This window comes from Primulina eburnea, chromosome 2 (assembly GCF_022965805.1).
Source record: "Primulina eburnea isolate SZY01 chromosome 2, ASM2296580v1, whole genome shotgun sequence".
In the NCBI taxonomy this organism is placed as follows: Eukaryota; Viridiplantae; Streptophyta; class Magnoliopsida; order Lamiales; family Gesneriaceae; genus Primulina; species Primulina eburnea.
This window is the reverse complement of record NC_133102.1, coordinates 30,293,921-30,312,458: the sequence shown is the minus strand read 5'-3', so window position 1 is coordinate 30,312,458 and position 18,538 is coordinate 30,293,921. Positions and strand designations below refer to the sequence as shown.

General features: G+C 40.5%; 1 protein-coding gene across 5 annotated transcripts; it reads left to right on the top strand.

Annotated features, from left to right (window-relative positions):
- The first annotated feature begins 242 nt into the window (after window positions 1-242).
- Window positions 243-17,585, top strand: LOC140823022 (uncharacterized). Of its 5 annotated transcripts, none has more exons than XM_073184077.1 (9): window positions 243-649; window positions 14,377-14,622; window positions 14,751-14,853; window positions 15,359-15,438; window positions 15,534-15,611; window positions 16,004-16,095; window positions 16,925-17,039; window positions 17,147-17,272; window positions 17,355-17,585. In XM_073184077.1, exons 1-9 carry the CDS (start codon window positions 359-361, stop codon window positions 17,463-17,465), a joined length of 1,242 nt encoding a protein of 413 aa, XP_073040178.1. In that variant the 5' UTR covers window positions 243-358; the 3' UTR covers window positions 17,466-17,585. The 5 variants fall into 5 exon arrangements, with proteins under 5 accessions (XP_073040178.1, XP_073040180.1, XP_073040179.1 ...); XM_073184079.1 differs by having other exon boundaries at window positions 245-649; window positions 14,410-14,622; window positions 17,355-17,583; XM_073184078.1 differs by having other exon boundaries at window positions 245-649; window positions 16,928-17,039; window positions 17,355-17,583.
- The last annotated feature ends 953 nt before the right edge of the window (window positions 17,586-18,538 follow it).

Genomic DNA, 18,538 nt, shown 5'->3' with positions numbered 1-18,538 from the left:
GAACGATAATTATTTTCTCTCAGTTGTTTATATTATCGTGCTGATAGCATATTATAAATCATAAGTGAATTATAAAAGAATATAGAAGAGAAGAGAGAATGAGATAATACCCTTATGCAATTTTTATTGAACTCAGTCATCCTATCTATCTATAAAGAAAAATAGGAGAATAATTTTTTTTTATCAGATGTTATTTTATCAAATTTATCTTGATCACAAATGTTCGAAGCAAGGCCAAGGTTCATTTGTTGGCCCAAATTACGCAACCTTCTCCTCCTTCGTTTCGTTTGTCCTAAAACCCTAGCCCATTTTGTGCGGGTAAATTCTCCTCCATTATTACTGAATCGAAACAGTGTAGATGGCTTCCTTCTACGTGTCTTCTTCCATGGAAGCGCTTTCCAGTTCAACCTCGCAGCTTCCAAAACTCTCAGATGGCACCCCCACTCACTCTCTTAAGACAACCAACTGCAATTCTCTCTTGTTGAGATTCAATTTAAGCTCCTCCAGAACCAAGACGTCGCGAATTTCTGCGCTGCATAGCAAATTATCGGAGGATGGCAGCACGGAAGAGGACAGTCGGTTTGGTAATAATAGTATTAACAATGATGCGTTCAGTTTAGTCTCGGGAGAACATGATTTTCCATGCCAGGTAATAAGTTATTGGTATACATAGCATCTCTTTTATTATTCTTCTTCTCATTGTGTGAACTCGAGCTGGTCTGGTGATTTCTTGATGATTCGTTTCATGTTTTCTCTTTTTCTTTGGTATGTCCTAATCAAAATTTGGGCTTTGATTGCCTCTAGGTATCTTGTACTGTGCTTTGCTTGTGAATTTACCACGAGCTTTCTTATCCCTTTTCCCTTAGAAAAGCCCATTATTCTTTTTTCTGATTCATATTCACATTGAGTTCAGCTGAAGAAGAGGTGCAGTGTACTCGATGCTTTTCCTTTTCACCGAATATGTTAATTTTTTAAAAAGTTTTAGCCACAAATGTAGTTTGCTTCTTATCAAGTCACTGGTGGAACTGTTTTATGATTTTTCTTGTAGTGCCATAAAGCATGGCCCTGAAACTGGAGATGGAAACAAGTACATAAAAGTAGCCGTTCGATTTTACTGATTGTAACATGTTCCATGGAACATCCTTTGTTCCAAACCTGTAAAGCTTGTTCATAACCTTGTTCGAACATCTGTAAAAAATTGAAAAGTGGGGAGTTTAAACTGCGGTCTACTGGTACAAAATTTGATCACAATTAACCATATAGATAATAACTTGCATGTATCATTTGATCACAATTATAATTACTTAAAAAATGTATCATCTTTATGTTTTAGAATACCAGAACAAATTAGAAAAATAACATAATAATCATATTGACATTGGCTCCATTAATACCATGGGTTTGTCTGGGCTTTATCTGATCTCAGTCTTAGCTATTTGTTCCACTAGGCAGTCCAGGAAAAAAAATTAGTTATTTGCACAAAATATACAAGGCTTCTAGTTGTTTAACACCCTAGTTAGACCTTTGCCTGCCCAAAATGATTCTACTATTAGGACATACGCATCTACCACTTGCTTCCAAATCACCAATAGGCCGTGACTGTTACTGTTCAAAAACTCATTCTCATGTTAAAAGTAGATTTCCTTGCATCATTGATGAAGGATCACATGGTACTTTATGAACATATAATGATTTGAACACGTCTCTTTTCAAACTGTATCTGTATGTACGTAAAAAAATCGGTTTCATCAAAAAGTACTCAGGAAAGGACGGAAGCCAGAAAACTAAGTGTTCTCGAGACATAGGGTGATTCGATCTGTAGTTGTATACAAATTGTAGCTCGTGAAATCTCCACCAGCAAGAGCATATTTCAGCAGGCCATTGTGATTGTAGGTACCATCATTTGGGAGATGCAGCAAAATCTTGAGAATCCTTTTCTGTTATACTCTTTACTTGTAAGTTCTAACAGAAGAAAAGGAGTACTACGATGAAATCCGTTCTATAAGTTTGATGATTAATCCTTTCTTCAGAATCTATTGTCGTCGCAGCCCTTCATGTGGATGACAGTTCGGCGTATATGCTAGAAGACTAGATGTAGGGTCAGGACTTGGGTCTTCAACTATAATTTAGTTTTTACTCTCCTTTTTGTCGTAACTTCATAGTCTTCAAATTCCTCTCAGGAGGAGAAGTAGCTGTAAAGGCCCTAAAATCCTCGCTTGAAAATTTACGGAAAATTAAAAATTTTATTTTTAAAAGAACTTAAATGGCCTCATTCATAAAATCAACTGGTGAATCAAGTTCAATGTTTAAAAATAAAGCAGCGGAAGAAAATAATTTTTTCCAACAATGATAATTTAAAAAAAAATATCCAACGACTGATAAAAATTGTTTGCGGAATAAAATAACAACTGCTGCACTGAGGTCCTCGGGTGCCACTACTGCCGACCCAAGCTGGCTCACTGGTCCCCACCCTCGGCCCTGGCCTCATCAGTACATACAACAATCAAGTCTAGTGAGCCTAAAGACTCAGGATGCATATATCGCAGGTAACGAGTAAAATCTGAAGTAAAATATGCATGGGATAAAATATCATGTCATGAGGCATGCTGAAAAATAATCTGTACTGAGCAATTATATTACGTGCATAACTGAACTGAAAATCACAGTAAAAATATTTGCTCCTTGGAGCCCTGTACTGAAATAACTGGTAAAATTTTTCTGTTGAGATTATGTTTTACGCCTGTGGCCACTGCACTAAGCTGAACTGATCGGTAACTGGCTACCGGGGAGTCTGAAACTGAACTGAGCTGGCCGGTCACTGGCGACCGGGTGGTACCAAACTGAACTGATCGGTCACTGGCGACCGTATAAAATAATACTCCCACATAGTGAATGAACCACAAGCCATATCGCATAAATCTAAAAAATAATCATTTTCTATTTAATGCACGTAAAATAATTAACTGGCATAATGAAAATTCCTGTATATTTTACCAACTGGATTGGATTGGATCGTCCCCAGGCTCGCTGCAACCTAACTGTGCCATGAAAAATATGCAATTGCTTAAACTTGACCAACTATGCACTTTAGTTCAAAAGATGCGACTATGACGCCTAATAACTTCGTATTTAATCATGACTCCGAACCAACCTGAACCGACACTGAACCGACATATCGTCATGATTAAAATACGCTGAAAATCATAAAATAATGCTCCTAAAACGATAGGGTCGAAATCTAGGTGGAATGGAGGCCTAAACATGAAACGCTCTTTCGAGAGTCAATTTGGCACATCGCACCGTAAATTCTCGTACGACCTCAAAAATGATCCGAATCACGAACGGTCGAAAACATGACCTTCCTAACTCAATGGAGCACTGTCCAGTCCAAGGCCATAGGCTAAAAGCTGACCGAGAACTCGAACGAGCCTCCGAACCGACACAGCAACTTGCTGTAAAAATACAGCAGCTGTACATGTGTTCTTCTTGTGTCGTTTTCGAGTCTGCCGGCCATTGGGGGCGTGAACCACCGACCAGAGACTCTTACCACCATCCCAAGGAATGATTTGAACTATGGCTAAGGGCTTTTGGCCAGCCACAATTCGAACCATACCAGAAACAAAACCGAAACTCCAACCGAGAACCAACGTGCATGGGGGTGTAGTGTTTTACTTTGATCGATGTCTTGCGTCGTTCCAGTGGCCATTTGATTGACCATAGCACGATCTAGACATCTAGGGGCATGATATGAACCGTGGCTAAGGGCCATAGGCCAACCAAGATCCATACCAATCAACCAAAACCGAAATACATATGCTGAAATGGGAAGGGGTCGAAGGGACGTGGGGACTGTTGTGATGTTTTTATTAAAAACCGAGGAGCCATGGACCAAGCCACCAAAAGGGCGACTTAGTCACGTCTTAGACTTGCTAGGGGAGTGATCTAACCATGGCTAAGAGCCCTTAGGGCAGCCAAGATCAGATCAAACCCTCCTGACAGGAAACTGAAATTTCGAAACTCAAAAGATCACAAGTTGGATGTTTGCTGTCATTTTCGATTTCCAGAAAGCATGGGGGCTGAAATAATGGACTAAAGTGATCCTAATCCATCCTAGATTATGTCTAGATGTTGCCTTGGGAGCCTGGAATCGAACCAATACCTGAAACCACAACACCAAAGAAAATCGTGAAGCATGAAGAAACAAAGGGCCGAAAATCTGCAAGTAAAACTTTCTGAAAATTGCTGTCATGTTTCGGTTTTTGCACTGATAAAACCTGATCATGTACTGAAAATTAATTAATAATATGACTTGATTGAGGTTTGAAAGAATCTAGACATGCCTTGGTTTCGTTTCGAAAGAAAACGAACGAAACGACGCGGCACGGAGGAGGTGGAGCGCTTTCTTTCCTTTCCTTGCTCTCGGTTTTCTCTCCTCTTTTTGGCTATGAAACTCACGACTTTTCTCTCTATTTTTACCTCTGATTTTCGGTGGTAGGGAGGGTGATGGAGTGGTTATGAAGGTGAGGAGAAGGGGTGCACAATATAAGGGAGAATCAAGACCAAGTCTACTAAAATTTGAATTTTGAATTCTTGTTGCTATCAAATGTTGGTGGAGGGATCTAGAATGAGGTGTGGCCGATTTCTTGAGCTTATTAGACTAGGAGAATGTTAATTATTTAATTAATTGGAGCTAAACAAAATTGGAGGGATTATCCTATTAATTAAATACCAAGAAGTGGTCAAGATGATGAGTTGGCAAATGAATTGTTTAGTATTCTAAGGGGGTGGCCGAAATCTACTAATAAAAGGTAGGGGAGAAGTTGATTATCTAATAAATTAATAACCCTTAAAAGCCTCACTAATCCTTTAATTAATTTAGTGAACTAATTCCTTATTAAGAAACTTAAATGAACTAATTTTTCTACTCACCTCAAACAATTAAAATAAATTCTCAAACCTCCTTTTTAACTTAAATTAACTTACTTGCTAGCTAAATTAAATCCTGGAAATATTTCTCAAATCTTAAATTCTGTCTCAAAACTCCAACTCCGGTCCGGCCTCACTGAAATAACTGAAATGCTAAAAAAATCAAACTACTGGACTGAAATAATAAAATAATTAACTTCAAAGAAATGCATTTAAAATAATCATGCAATGAAGTCAATTAAATTTAAAAATCTAGAATTATGCATGGCTTATACGTAGACTGATTTACGGGTTCTACAATCCTTCCCCCCTTAAAATAAATTTCGTCCTCGAAATTAGAACTCACCGAATAACTCGGGGTAACGCTCTCTCATCTCCGGCTCAGACTCCCACGTAGCTTCCTCCTCGGAATGGTTGAGCCATTTGACTTTGACTCGCTTAACGAGCTTGTTCCGAAGCTTCTTCTCCTGTCTGTCTAGGATCTGCACTAGTCTCTCCTCATAAGATAAGTTCGGATTAAGCTGCAACGGCTCGAAATTCAGCACATGCGAAGGATTCGCCACATACTTCCTCAGCATGGAGACGTGGAACACATTGTGTACTCCGGCCAGATTCGGCGGAAGAGCCACACGATACGCTAGCGTCCCAACTCTGTCGAGGATCTCAAACGGTCCAATGAATCTTGGACTGAGCTTCCCTTTCTTCCCAAATCTCATGACACCCTTCATAGGTGCCACTTTCACAAAGACATGATCGGCCACTGCAAACTCTAAATCTTGCCTCCGTTGATCGGCATAACTCTTCTGTCGGCTCTGAGCAGTCCTCATCCTATCACGGATCTTGACTACTACATCTGCTGCCTACTGAACAATCTCGGGACCCAACTCTGCTCTCTCTCCTACTTCATCCCAATGGACAGGAGATCTGCACTTGCGGTCATACAAAGCTTCATACGGAGCCATACCAATAGAAGACTGGAAGCTGTTGTTATAGGTGAACTCTACCAATGGCAAGTTCGACTCCTAACTCCCTGAGAAGTCAATCACACAAGCACGGAGAAGATCCTCCAAGATCTGAATAACTCGCTCTGACTGCCCATCTGTCTGCGGATGGAAAGCTGTGCTAAACAGCAACTTCGTACCCAAAGTCGAATGCAAACTCTTCCAAAATGAGGAAGTGAATATGGGATCTCTGTCGGATACGATCGAAACTGGAACACCATGAAGTCGGACTATCTCCCGGTTATACAGCTCTGCATACTGAATCATGGTGAATGTCGTCTTAATAGGCAAGAAGTGCGCTGATTTGGTAAGACGATCTACAATCACCCAAATAGCATTCGATCCTCTAGCTGACTTCGGCAAACCGGTCACAAAATCCATGGTAATGTTCTCCCACTTCCACTCAGGAATAGGAAGAGGTTTGAGCAAACCTGCTGGTCTCTGATGCTCGGCCTTCACTAACTGACAGGTCAGACACTCGGACACAAATCGTCTGATGTCCTTCTTCATACCCGGCCACCAATACAATAGCTGCAGATCTTTGTACATCTTCGTACTCCCAGGGTGAATGGAGTACGGGGACATATGGGCCTCTGATAAGATGTCTGCTCGGATAGAATCACTGCTAGGAACCCATATCCTGTCTCGGTATCTCACAATACCGTCGCTGACTGTATACAAGACGCTGTCCTTGGCTTCATCTCTCTTCTTCCACTGTGCCAACTGCTCATCTGCTGCCTGACCACTGCGAATACGGTCAATAAGAGAGGACTGGATAGTCAAGGTAGATAGTCGGGGAACTCTACCTCGAGGGTAAGTCTCGAGATCAAACCTCTGCATCTCAGTCTGAAGAGGTCTCAGAATCGTCAAGTGAGCCATCACTGCGACTTTCCTGCTCAAAGCATCCGCAACTACATTAGCTTTACCTGGGTGGTAGCTAATGTCACAATCGTAGTCTTTCACAAGCTCCAACCAACGCCTCTGTCGCATGTTCAGCTCCTTCTGCGTAAAGAAATACTTGAGGCTCTTGTGGTCGGTAAAGATCTGGCATTTCTCTCCATACAGATAATGCCTCCAAATCTTCAATGCAAAAACTACGGCGGCCAACTCTAGATCATGGGTAGGGTAATTCTTCTCGTGGATTTTCAGCTGTCGAGAAGCATATGCTATCACTCTCCCATGCTGCATCAATACTGCGCCAAGACCGAGCTTCGAAGCATCGGTATACAGAACAAACTCGCCGGGTCCTGACGGTGTGGCCAAAACTGGTGCTGAAATAAGAGCTTGCTTCAAAGTATCGAAGCTCTTCTGACAGTCATCGCTCCACACAAACTTCGCATTCTTCTTTGTCAGTGCTGTGAGTGGAACGGCAATGGAGGAGAATCCCTGAATGAATTTCCTGTAATATCCTGCTAGCCCAAGAAAACTGCGGACCTCGGATGCATTCTGCGGCACAACCCAATCTCTGACTGCAGCGACTTTAGCTGGGTCTACCTCAATGCCACTGCTAGAAACAATGTGGCCTAAGAACGCCACCTTCTCTAACCAGAATTCGCACTTGATGAACTTCGCGAACAACTTATGCTTCTGCAAGGTCTGCAACACTGTAGTCAGATGCCTGCTGTGATCCTCCCGACTCTTGGAGTAGACGAGTATGTCATCTATGAACACTATGACAAACTGGTCGAGGTACGGCTGAAATACGCGATTAATGAGATCCATGAAGATCGCTGGCGCATTCGTCAGACCGAACGGCATCACTAGGAACTCGTAGTGACCATAACGAGTCCTGAAGGCAGTCTTCGAGACATCAGCATCTCTCACCCTCAACTGGTGATAACCGGAACGCAGATCAATCTTGGAGAAAATCGAAGCTTCCTGCAATTGGTCAAACAGATCCTCAATCCTCGGAAGTGGGTACTTATTCTTCACTGTAACTCTGTTCAACTCCCGGTAGTCAATGCAGAGCCTCATAGAGCCATCCTTCTTCTTCACAAATAAGACCGGCGCGCCCCATGGAGAAAAGCTCGGGCGAATGAACTCCTTGTCGAGAAGTTCCTGAATCTGTTTCTTAAGCTCTGCCATCTCTGTCGGTGCTAGTCGGTACGGCGCTTTGGATATCGGAGCCGTACCTGGCATAAGCTCAATGGAAAACTCCACCTCTCTCTCAGGTGGCATACCAGAGACGTCTTCGGGAAAAACATCTAAGAAATCTCTTACAATCGGAACATCTGAGGCTGACTGGCTGGGTTCCTCGGGGACAGATAAGAAGGTCGCTAGAAATGCCCGACACCCTCTATGCATGAGTTTCCTAGCCTGAACATATGGAATAATGCGCGGTAACGAAAAGTACCTGTCCGGCTCAAATAAGAACTGCTCCATTCCAGGCGCTCGGACGAGAACAGATCTCCGCTGGAAGTCTATCAACACTCTGTTCCTCAATAGCCAATCCATCCCTAGGATAATGTCAAATTCTGGCATCGGTAGCACGATCAGATCCGCATAAACAAGATTATCGTGGAGCTCCATATCTATATCTCGGATAACATTGGTGGCTGCCATCTCCTCGCCTGACGGCAACACTACTGAAAAGGCTATGTCTAGCCCAATGGTCTTGACCTTGAGAAAGTTTGCAAAGACCTCCGAAATAAACGAGTGAGTGGCCCCTGAATCTATCAAGGCCTTGGTAGCGGAACCAGATATAAAAATTCTCCCTGAAAGATCGGAACTCTAAGTTGAATCTCACTACAAGAACTAAACTTATAGTCATGCAAAGGTCAAGGTTCTTCTAGCTTAATTCCCCCAAAATAAATCTGAGTAGAGCATGCAATCCTATAACAGTTCTAAGTTCAAAAATCTAAATCCCGATTCCCAAAACGCTGAAATTCGAATAATAACTCAATGCTTAAAGGTACCTGTCAACAACATAGTCTCCGAGTTTGTTTCCGCTGCATGGAGAGCAAAAACTCTGCCTTGAATAGGCAGATGCCTCTGAGGGCACTGCAGCAGCACGTGGTCTGGACTACCACACTTAAAACACTTTCTTGAGCCAGCCATACACGCTCCAGGATGGCGGCGTGAGCACCTGGGACAGACTGGTTGCTCAAAAGTCCTCGGGGCTGGGCGCCCCTGCTGCTGCTGCGGCTGCTGGCCTCTGATTCTAGGCGGCCCATGGAATGGCCTCTTATTCTGCTGCTGATGAGGAGGGCGGTGTGGTACTTGGATGGGGCGCTTGCCCTGGCGATCCCTCTCGATGTCCCGCAGATCCTGCTCTGCGGCTAGGGCCTTAGAGACGGCAATCTCATAAGTAGCAGGGTCAGACACCCTAACATCCCGGCGCAAGATCGGCCGTAAACCCACTAGGAAGTGCATCAATTTGGCTCTGGCATCATTCGCTATCAGGGGCACAAAGTGACAGCCCCTCTCGAACTTACGGATGAACTCCGTAACCGTCATATCACCCTGTCGCAGGCTCATGAACTCGGTGGTCAGCCTAGTGCGAACCTCCTCAGCAAAGTACTTGGAGTAGAAAACATCCGTAAAGCTTGCCCAAGACAGTGTAGCCAAAGTCAGGGCTACTGCTGCTCCTTCCCACCATAAGCGGGCATCTCCAGTGAACAGATAGGTGGCGCATCTGACTCTGTCGGCATCTCCCAGCTCCATAAACTCGAAGATGACCTCGAGGGATTTGATCCATCCTTCGGCAATCATGGGGTCAGACGTCCCAGAAAACTCCTTTGGACGCATTTTCATGAATCGCTCGTAAACAGCCTCTGGCCCTGTCGGCCTAGTCACCACAGCATTGTTCCCCGCAAACTGTGCGAAGAACTGTGTCATCCCAGCTAGCATCTGGGCACTCATGTCAGGTGGGGGCGGTGGTGGAGGTGGAGGAGGAGGAGGAGGAGGAGGTGTCTGCCTCTCTTGTCTCTGATCGTCATCGTCCTCGCGACGGTGCTCGCCACCACCTCTCGGGCGTCCTACTTGACGTCTAGGGGGCATACTGTTCCAACATAACCCATACGTAACTAACATGCATAATTCCATAATTTATTTTAAATGAACACTGAAATACTGAAAATCTGGTCGAAATTTCTCATGAAAGCATGCTGACAAAATAACTCATGCTTTAAATAAAATGCTGAACAAAATGCTGAACTGTAAAACTTACAGACCGAAGACGTGGCTTCGTGAGCTTCTCGCGGTCAGTAGTAGTGTAACCCTATACAGAACCACCGCTCTGATACCAACTGTAAAGGCCCTAAAATTCTCGCTTGAAAATTTACGGAAAATTAAAATTTTTCTTTTTAAAAGAACTTAAATGGCCTCATTCATAAAATCAACTGGTGAATCAAGTTCAATGTTTAAAAATAAAGCATCGGAAGAAAATAATTTTTTCCAACAATGATAATTAAAAAGAATATCCAACGACTGATAAAAATTGTTTACGGAATAAAATAACAACTGCTGCACTGAGGTCCTCGGGTGCCACTACTGCCGACCCAAGCTGGCTCACTGGTCCCCGCCCTCGGCCCTGGCCTCATCAGTACCTACAACAATCAAGTCTAGTGAGCCTAAAGACTCAGCATGCATATATCGCAGGTAACGAGTAAAATCTGAAGTGAAATATGCATGAGATAAAATATCATGTCATGAGGCATGCTGAAAAATAATCTGTACTGAGCAATTATATTACGTGCATAACTGAACTGAAAATCACAGTAAAAATATTTGCTCCTTGGAGCCCTGTACTGAAATAACTGGTAAAATTTTCTGTTGAGATTATGTTTTACGCCTGTGGCCACTGCACTAAGCTGAACTGATCGGTAACTGGCTACCGGGGAGTCTGAAACTGAACTGAGCTGGCCGGTCACTGGCGACCGGGTGGTACCAAACTGAACTGATCGGTCACTGGCGACCGTATAAAATAATACTCCCACATAGTGAATGAACCACAAGCCATATCGCATAAATCTCAAAAATAATCATTTTCTATTTAATGCACGTAAAATAATTAACTGGCATAATGAAAATTCCTGTATATTTTACCAACTGGATTGGATTGGATCGTCCCCAGGCTCGCTGCAACCTAACTGTGCCATGAAAAATATGCAATTGCTTAAACTTGACCAACTATGCACTTTAGTTCAAAAGATGCGACTATGACGCTTAATGACTTCGTATTTAATCATGACTCCGAACCAACCTGAACCGACACTGAACCGACATATCGTCATGATTAAAATACGCTGAAAATCATAAAATAATGCTCCTAAAACGATAGGGTCGAAATCTAGGTGGAATGGAGGCCAAAACATGAAACGCTCTTTCGAGAGTCAATTTGGCACATCGCACCGTAAATTCTCGTACGACCTCAAAAATGATCCGAATCACGAACGGTCGAAAACATGACCTTCCTAACTCAATGGAGCACTGTCCAGTCCAAGGCCATAGGCTAAAAGCTGACCGAGAACTCGAACGAGCCTCCGAACCGACACAGCAACTTGCTGTAAAAATACAGCAGCTGTACATGTGTTCTTCTTGTGTCGTTTTCGAGTCTGCCGGCCATTGGGGGCGTGAACCACCGACCAGAGACTCTTACCACCATCCCAAGGAATGATTTGAACTATGGCTAAGGGCTTTTGGCCAGCCACAATTCGAACCATACCAGAAACAAAACCGAAACTCCAACCGAGAACCAACGTGCATGGGGGTGTAGTGTTTTACTTTGATCGATGTCTTGCGTCGTTCCAGTGGCCATTTGATTGACCATAGCACGATCTAGACATCTAGGGGCATGATATGAACCGTGGCTAAGGGCCATAGGCCAACCAAGATCCATACCAATCAACCAAAACCGAAATACATATGCTGAAATGGGAAGGGGTCGAAGGGACGTGGGGACTGTTGTGATGTTTTTATTAAAAACCGAGGAGCCATGGACCAAGCCACCAAAAGGGCGACTTAGTCACGTCTTAGACTTGCTAGGGGAGTGATCTAACCATGGCTAAGAGCCCTTAGGGCAGCCAAGATCAGATCAAACCCTCCTGACAGGAAACTGAAATTTCGAAACTCAAAAGATCACAAGTTGGATGTTTGCTGTCATTTTCGATTTCCAGAAAGCATGGGGGCTGAAATAATGGACTAAAGTGATCCTAATCCATCCTAGATTATGTCTAGATGTTGCCTTGGGAGCCTGGAATCGAACCAATACCTGAAACCACAACACCAAAGAAAATTGTGAAGCATGAAGAAACAAAGGGCCGAAAATCTGCATGTAAAACTTTCTGAAAATTGCTGTCACTTTTCGGTTTTTGCACTGATAAAACCTGATCATGTACTGAAAATTAATTAATAATATGACTTGATTGAGGTTTGAAAGAATCTAGACATGCCTTGGTTTCGTTTCGAAAGAAAACGAACGAAACGACGACGACGCGGCACGGAGGAGGTGGAGCGCTTTCTTTCCTTTCCTTGCTCTCGGTTTTCTCTCCTCTTTTTGGCTATGAAACTCACGACTTTTCTCTCTATTTTTACCTCTGATTTTCGGTGGTAGGGAGGGTGATGGAGTGGTTATGAAGGTGAGGAGAAGGGGTGCACAATATAAGGGAGAATCATGACCAAGTCTACTCAAATTTGAATTTTGAATTCTTGTTGCTATCAAATGTTGGTGGAGGGATCTAGAATGAGGTGTGGCCGATTTCTTGAGCTTATTAGACTAGGAGAATGTTAATTATTTAATTAATTGGAGCTAAACAAAATTGGAGGGATTATCCTATTAATTAAATACCAAGAAGTGGTCAAGGTGATGAGTTGGCAAATGAATTGTTTAGTATTCTAAGGGGGTGGCCGAAATCTACTAATAAAAGATAGGGGAGAAGTTGATTATCTAATAAATTAATAACCCTTAAAAGCCTCACTAATACTTTAATTAATTTAGTGAACTAATTCCTAAATTAAGAAACTTAAATGAACTAATTTTTCTACTCACCTCAAACAATTAAAATAAATCCTCAAACCTCCTTTTTAACTTAAATTAACTTACTTGCTAGCTAAATTAAATCCTGGAAATATTTCTCAAATCTTAAATTCTATCTCAAAACTCCAACTCCGGTCCGGCCTTACTGAAATAACTGAAATGCTAAAAAAATCAAACTACTGAACTGAAATAATAAAATAATTAACTTAAAAAAAATGCATTTAAAATAATCATGCAATGAAGTCAATTAAATTTAAAAATCTAGAATTATGTATGGCTTATACGTAGACTGATTTACGGGTTCTACAGTAGCTCTCTCCTATCTTTATCATACCATTTATGATCTCATTACTCCTTTTTTGTCACTTGATGAGAATTTGTTCGGGAGAATAAGAGTTTAGTTCTTGATTTTCAAATGTTCTAGTAACTTCATTAATTTTGAAGATGAAAGGATAAATTCCCAACTTTTAGTTCTTCTTAAGTCTAAATGTCTCGAGACTGGGCATGGGTAAGATCCAATCCTTGTACCACCATTACACCACACACTAACCTCAACTCATCTCAAGAGAACTCACTTGAATGCATGGCTTAATGATTATGGTAGTGATACTTTCATTTTTGAGCCAGAAGGCATTACGAGGGGAATGGATTGAAAGGAGATATAAACGAATACATAATGATAGTTAAATATTAACCAACGTTTTTGGAAGCTTCAAATTAATATCTAGCTAAATGTAACTACAAGCTCGATGTCATAACCAATTCCGCAGACCAAGCAACACATAAGCGGCCGAAAGATCTGGTTTACAAGAGACAGACGCACGGCCGATTTAAACCCAAAGATTAGGATCTTTTTTCCTTAGCTGTTTGATTTGTTTTCGATAGGATTTGGTATTAGGATCGGGTTGTTATCTTTTCAATTTTTAGGATATGGTTGGTAGTTATCTTTAGGGTTGGGAGTTAGGACTCTTTTGTATTTATACCCATTCAAGGTTGAATAAATGAATCAAGAATTTTCCAGTATAAACAAATACTAAGAGATCGCGAGGTTCTCTCTATCGAGCCTCACTCGTATTCTTATAATTGGTCGTCAAGGAAGGAAATCTAATAAAACAACTTGGAATCTGGATTCCAAGGTTTCAGTTAGTAAGCGGCCCTTTACACGATCAGTTGCAAGGGAACACGACACTCAACTTTTGAAAACGTTGAATAAGTAGGATTAAGTTTTAAAGAAATTGTAGGAGTAAATGATCGAGGGTTTACATCCTACTTTCACGAAGCTTGGAACTGTCAGGAAGATAGATCAATATCTAATTGTTTCTTATGTTGTAGTGTGGCAGAATGCATATTCTTGGCTCCTGCTGACAAGCTAGTGTCATTTTGCTTACTCTGTTCATGAGTCATGATAGGATTGGTTAGTTGTTATTTGTATGTAGTAAAAACATATTTGGACATTTTAAAACGCTTTTTCAGCTTTATTGTGATGTCATTTCTCGTATCCTGAAGGATAATTCAGATCTTAGACAAAGTAACCAAACGGATACAGATTCAGATTTAAATTTGACGACACCACCTCCTGTGATCTCATATGGAAGCTTAACTGGGGGTGGGACAAGAGCTGGGCTTTTTAGAACGCCGATATCTGGTGGAGTGCAAAGTGCAACTTCTGCTCATGGGTTACCTAGACCGGCCTTAGCAGTTCGAAATTTAATGGAACAGGTAAATTTTTTATTTGCTGATATATTTTGTGCAGTCATAGTGATATACCTACGCTGGTCCAATCTTAAACAAAAACTACCTCTAACATGTTGTTCCTCTATTATACGGCTTCGTTGAAATATGAGAAGGCCAGGTTTGCTCATCTGTGTACTGTTATGTCTCGGATGCACCATCGTCGGGAAGGCTATCCATTTGGTTCCCTCGTAGATTTTGCAGCAGATCCTATTGGGCGTAAGTATCATAAATTTTTTGCTCTTATGTCCACCTCTGGATTGCCTTGTGTGCTTTCTTGCAGTGTCAGGTTTATCTTTAGTTTCCATAAAATTTTGATCCATTTTTTGTTATTGCTGACATTTCATGGAATTTGATAAGTTATCAGTGTTACCCTGTGTAATTGGCCTCAAAGATATTCTCTTTAATTATTTATAGTGTTAACATTTAGACTTTTTATTTGATTTGAATGACAGTAGAGGTGTATTTGGTTCACGAATTGGATGTAAGGGATTCAGAAAAACATAATTGAAAATTCAGAAAAAATTGATGTACCAGATGCAGCTTTTGGTACTAGTAACTGGGCTTCTTTTTTTGGTGCAGAAGTCGCTCCTGATTCTCCATTTCGGGGGTCATTAAGACCTCCCTATCAAGCTCTTAAAAATTAATGATTGAGTCATTGAGAATGCCCCATCCGAGATATTCATTTTGACATTGGATTGGTTGTTTGACTTATCTTTTGCAGATCCAATCTTTTCGTTTTCACCATTGGCTATACATACAAGGAATTTGTTAGCTGATCCAAGGTGCTCTCTGGTGGTACAGGTAGCTGTTTCATTTTGCAATATTTTTAGCTGTCATCACCAAAAATATTTCCATGTATTTTGTTTGTGGGTTTGACAAACATGAAAATTCACTAGATTCCTGGGTGGAGTGGCTTGTCAAATGCACGTGTAACGATCTTTGGTGATGTGTACCCACTCCCCGAAGACCAGCAGGTGATTTTCTTCTTCAGCTGATTTCATTCATAAATGTTTCACTTGATATACGATATATAAGGTAATGACTTGCTTTGGAATTCTTACATGTGAGTAGCTAGTAATAAGAATGACTACTGTTTAGAGCTATTGGTCATCTCGCCACATATTTGGAAGAAATTTTCATCTGAATTTTGACCTTCTTTAATGATTGGTACTTGTTGGTGTTCATTTAGAAACTCGTTTATATGTAAATATTAATGATTGATGCTTATTCCTGAAAGTTCCATACATAATGGTGGAGTTACTGTATGCAGCTTCACGTGTCTCAATTTACTGGCATTTCAAAACCCAGATGATTACAGTTTTATGCTTCATTCTTGTTGGTGATAATCATGCTCGTTGCATTACAGGAATGGGCTCATAAGCAATATATGTCAAAACATCAACAAGGACCTTCTCAACAGTGGGGAAATTTCTTCTATTTTCGGATGCAGAACATAAGGTTTGTGTATTCTTTGACATAGTTTTTGTTTGAGAGGAAATTCTGACATAGTTGTTCACAATGATTAGTTTTACAAATGATCGGTTTACTTTTTTATTTATATTTAAGACATTATATCTTAATATTAGTCAAATTCGATGGCTTGCATGAGTTGACACCATATAGAACTGCATGGAATCTTCCTCTTCCCTAGCATGACCTACTGCACCTATTCCGTTGTAGTGTACTGGTGCTAGTTTCATTGAATAATCACTCACCAGTTATCACCAAAAAAGAAAAATATGCTTCCATTTTCTTCCTATTTTTGAATAAACAATTGTTAAATCATGATATATCTTCCACACAGAATTCATGAGGTGGATTAATCAAATCCCCTCTTTGGCTCTTTGCTACGTGAAGTGCTGCTTCAACCAAACAAGTGATTTGGATAATTGTGATAGTTGCATACTTGCATAATTCGGATTACTGCCTTTATCTGTGTGTATCCTGGGCATGACACTTGTTTGATCGTTTTGAACTATTTTTGTGTATTGTTCGTATTTTGGCTGGGACCAGCGATGTTGTGTCGGTCACCTTCGATCACAATTCCTTGATCAGACTTTCTATCCGCTGTTGTATTGTGGATTCAATGGCCCTTTTAGCTACATTTACTTGTAACATATGACTAGAGTTTAAGCTCGATGCTCCTCTTTATGTATTTTTAATGTTTATTTGTGAATAAGCCCGAATCAATGGCTATTTAGAACAAATAAGTTGGAGGAAAAGAATAGTAAAACGAAAAGCTACTGTTAACAGCCTTAAGATTTTGATTTGCTTTATCACCTATTAGCAGTGATATCTATTTCATTGGAGGCTTTGGAACTGTTGCTTGGGTTGACGTTAAAGAATATGAAGCCCTTCAACCTGATAAGATTGCAGTTGATGGAGGCGAACAAAATCTAAAGGTTTATCATCTAAATTTCATTCCATTTATAACCGAGAGTTGTGTCTTGATCAAAGTGATGTTTTATGGCTCCACTTTCTTTTAGTAACATTTATGGTACTCTTGTAGGAATTAAATGCATTATTTTCGAAGCCTCTGAAAGTTGTTTTGTCTAAAGAAGCTGAGGTAGATGATGCTGCTCTCATATCGATAGACAGCCGGGGTGTTGATATTCGTGTGCGCCAAGGCACCCAGGTTTCCTATAGATTGTACTGTTAAATAGAAGAGGTTGTTTTGTTTGCAACATGTTTTTGATTGGTTTGATAATACCTCACAGTTCAACATTCAGAGGATTTCATTTGAACAAGGACGGATTGTTGAAACACTAGAGGAAGCTAAAGCAGCGCTTTGGAAGCTAATAGATAAAGGTGGTAATTTACACAAATGACCTCCACATCTTGGAAGATTTATGATAATATTTTTTGTATAAAGACAAAAGAATGCGTTTGTAGATTATATTACTAGTAGCAGGAGAAATGTTTAGAGGATCTTGTATTATCGGCATTGATATTTTATTATTATGATTATCTCTACTATTTATTATTATAAAGTAATAATAGTCATAATAATATATGCATTTTCTGAAAGGGAGGTGCATTATTAGTAATTTCATTTGTCGGGGTTCCATGAATTCGTGTGTGCGGGGAGGAAACTCCTAAAAAATGCCAAATTGTGTGTATTGTACTTTTTGTTTTTGTATTAACTAATTTGTTTTGTTCCTTCACCTTTGCTAAAGGAGTGCTGAATGAGTTTTTACTTATTTTGAAGGGATTTTTTTATGATGGGTGAGAAGCAAAAGAGAGAATGTTTGGAAATAAAAATCAAAAGTTAATAGGATTATTTTTTTAAAGTAAATTAATTATAATTTTTTTTTTCAAAAATAATTTAAGAAAAAAAAATTGCGATTCTACTGCAATCCACGCTTATCAAGCATGGACGGTATTCCAGCTCCCCACGTGGCACTCTTCCATTCATCCAATCTTTATCTATGCTCGATTCTTTCTTTCCTCATCTTTTTTCCCCTCTCATTCTCCCATTTCTCAGTTTCTCAATTCCTCGCAAAAAATTTTTTTTAGACGAAGTTGAGAAGATATAGAACATAATTCAGAATGACATATAATCGAAATCCAGAAGATCCCAGTGTCATCTATTTACAAGTGACACATGTCATCAAGAGTGTCTTCGTTAACCGTTGATATTGTGAAAGTCAAGAAGTCAGAAAATTTAATTTGGAAGTTATATATTGATAATTACTTACACAGGCGTGTACTAGCATATTTAAATCATATGAGTTTTTATGGATTTTTAAAATGTGGGTCACAAGTTCTTGATAATCATTTGATTACTGCGCTTGTTGAACGTTGGCGATGCGAGACACACACGTTTCATTTTACATGTGGTGAAGCAACAGTGACATTACAAGATGTTTCAATCATTTGGGGTCTAACAATTGATGGTGAA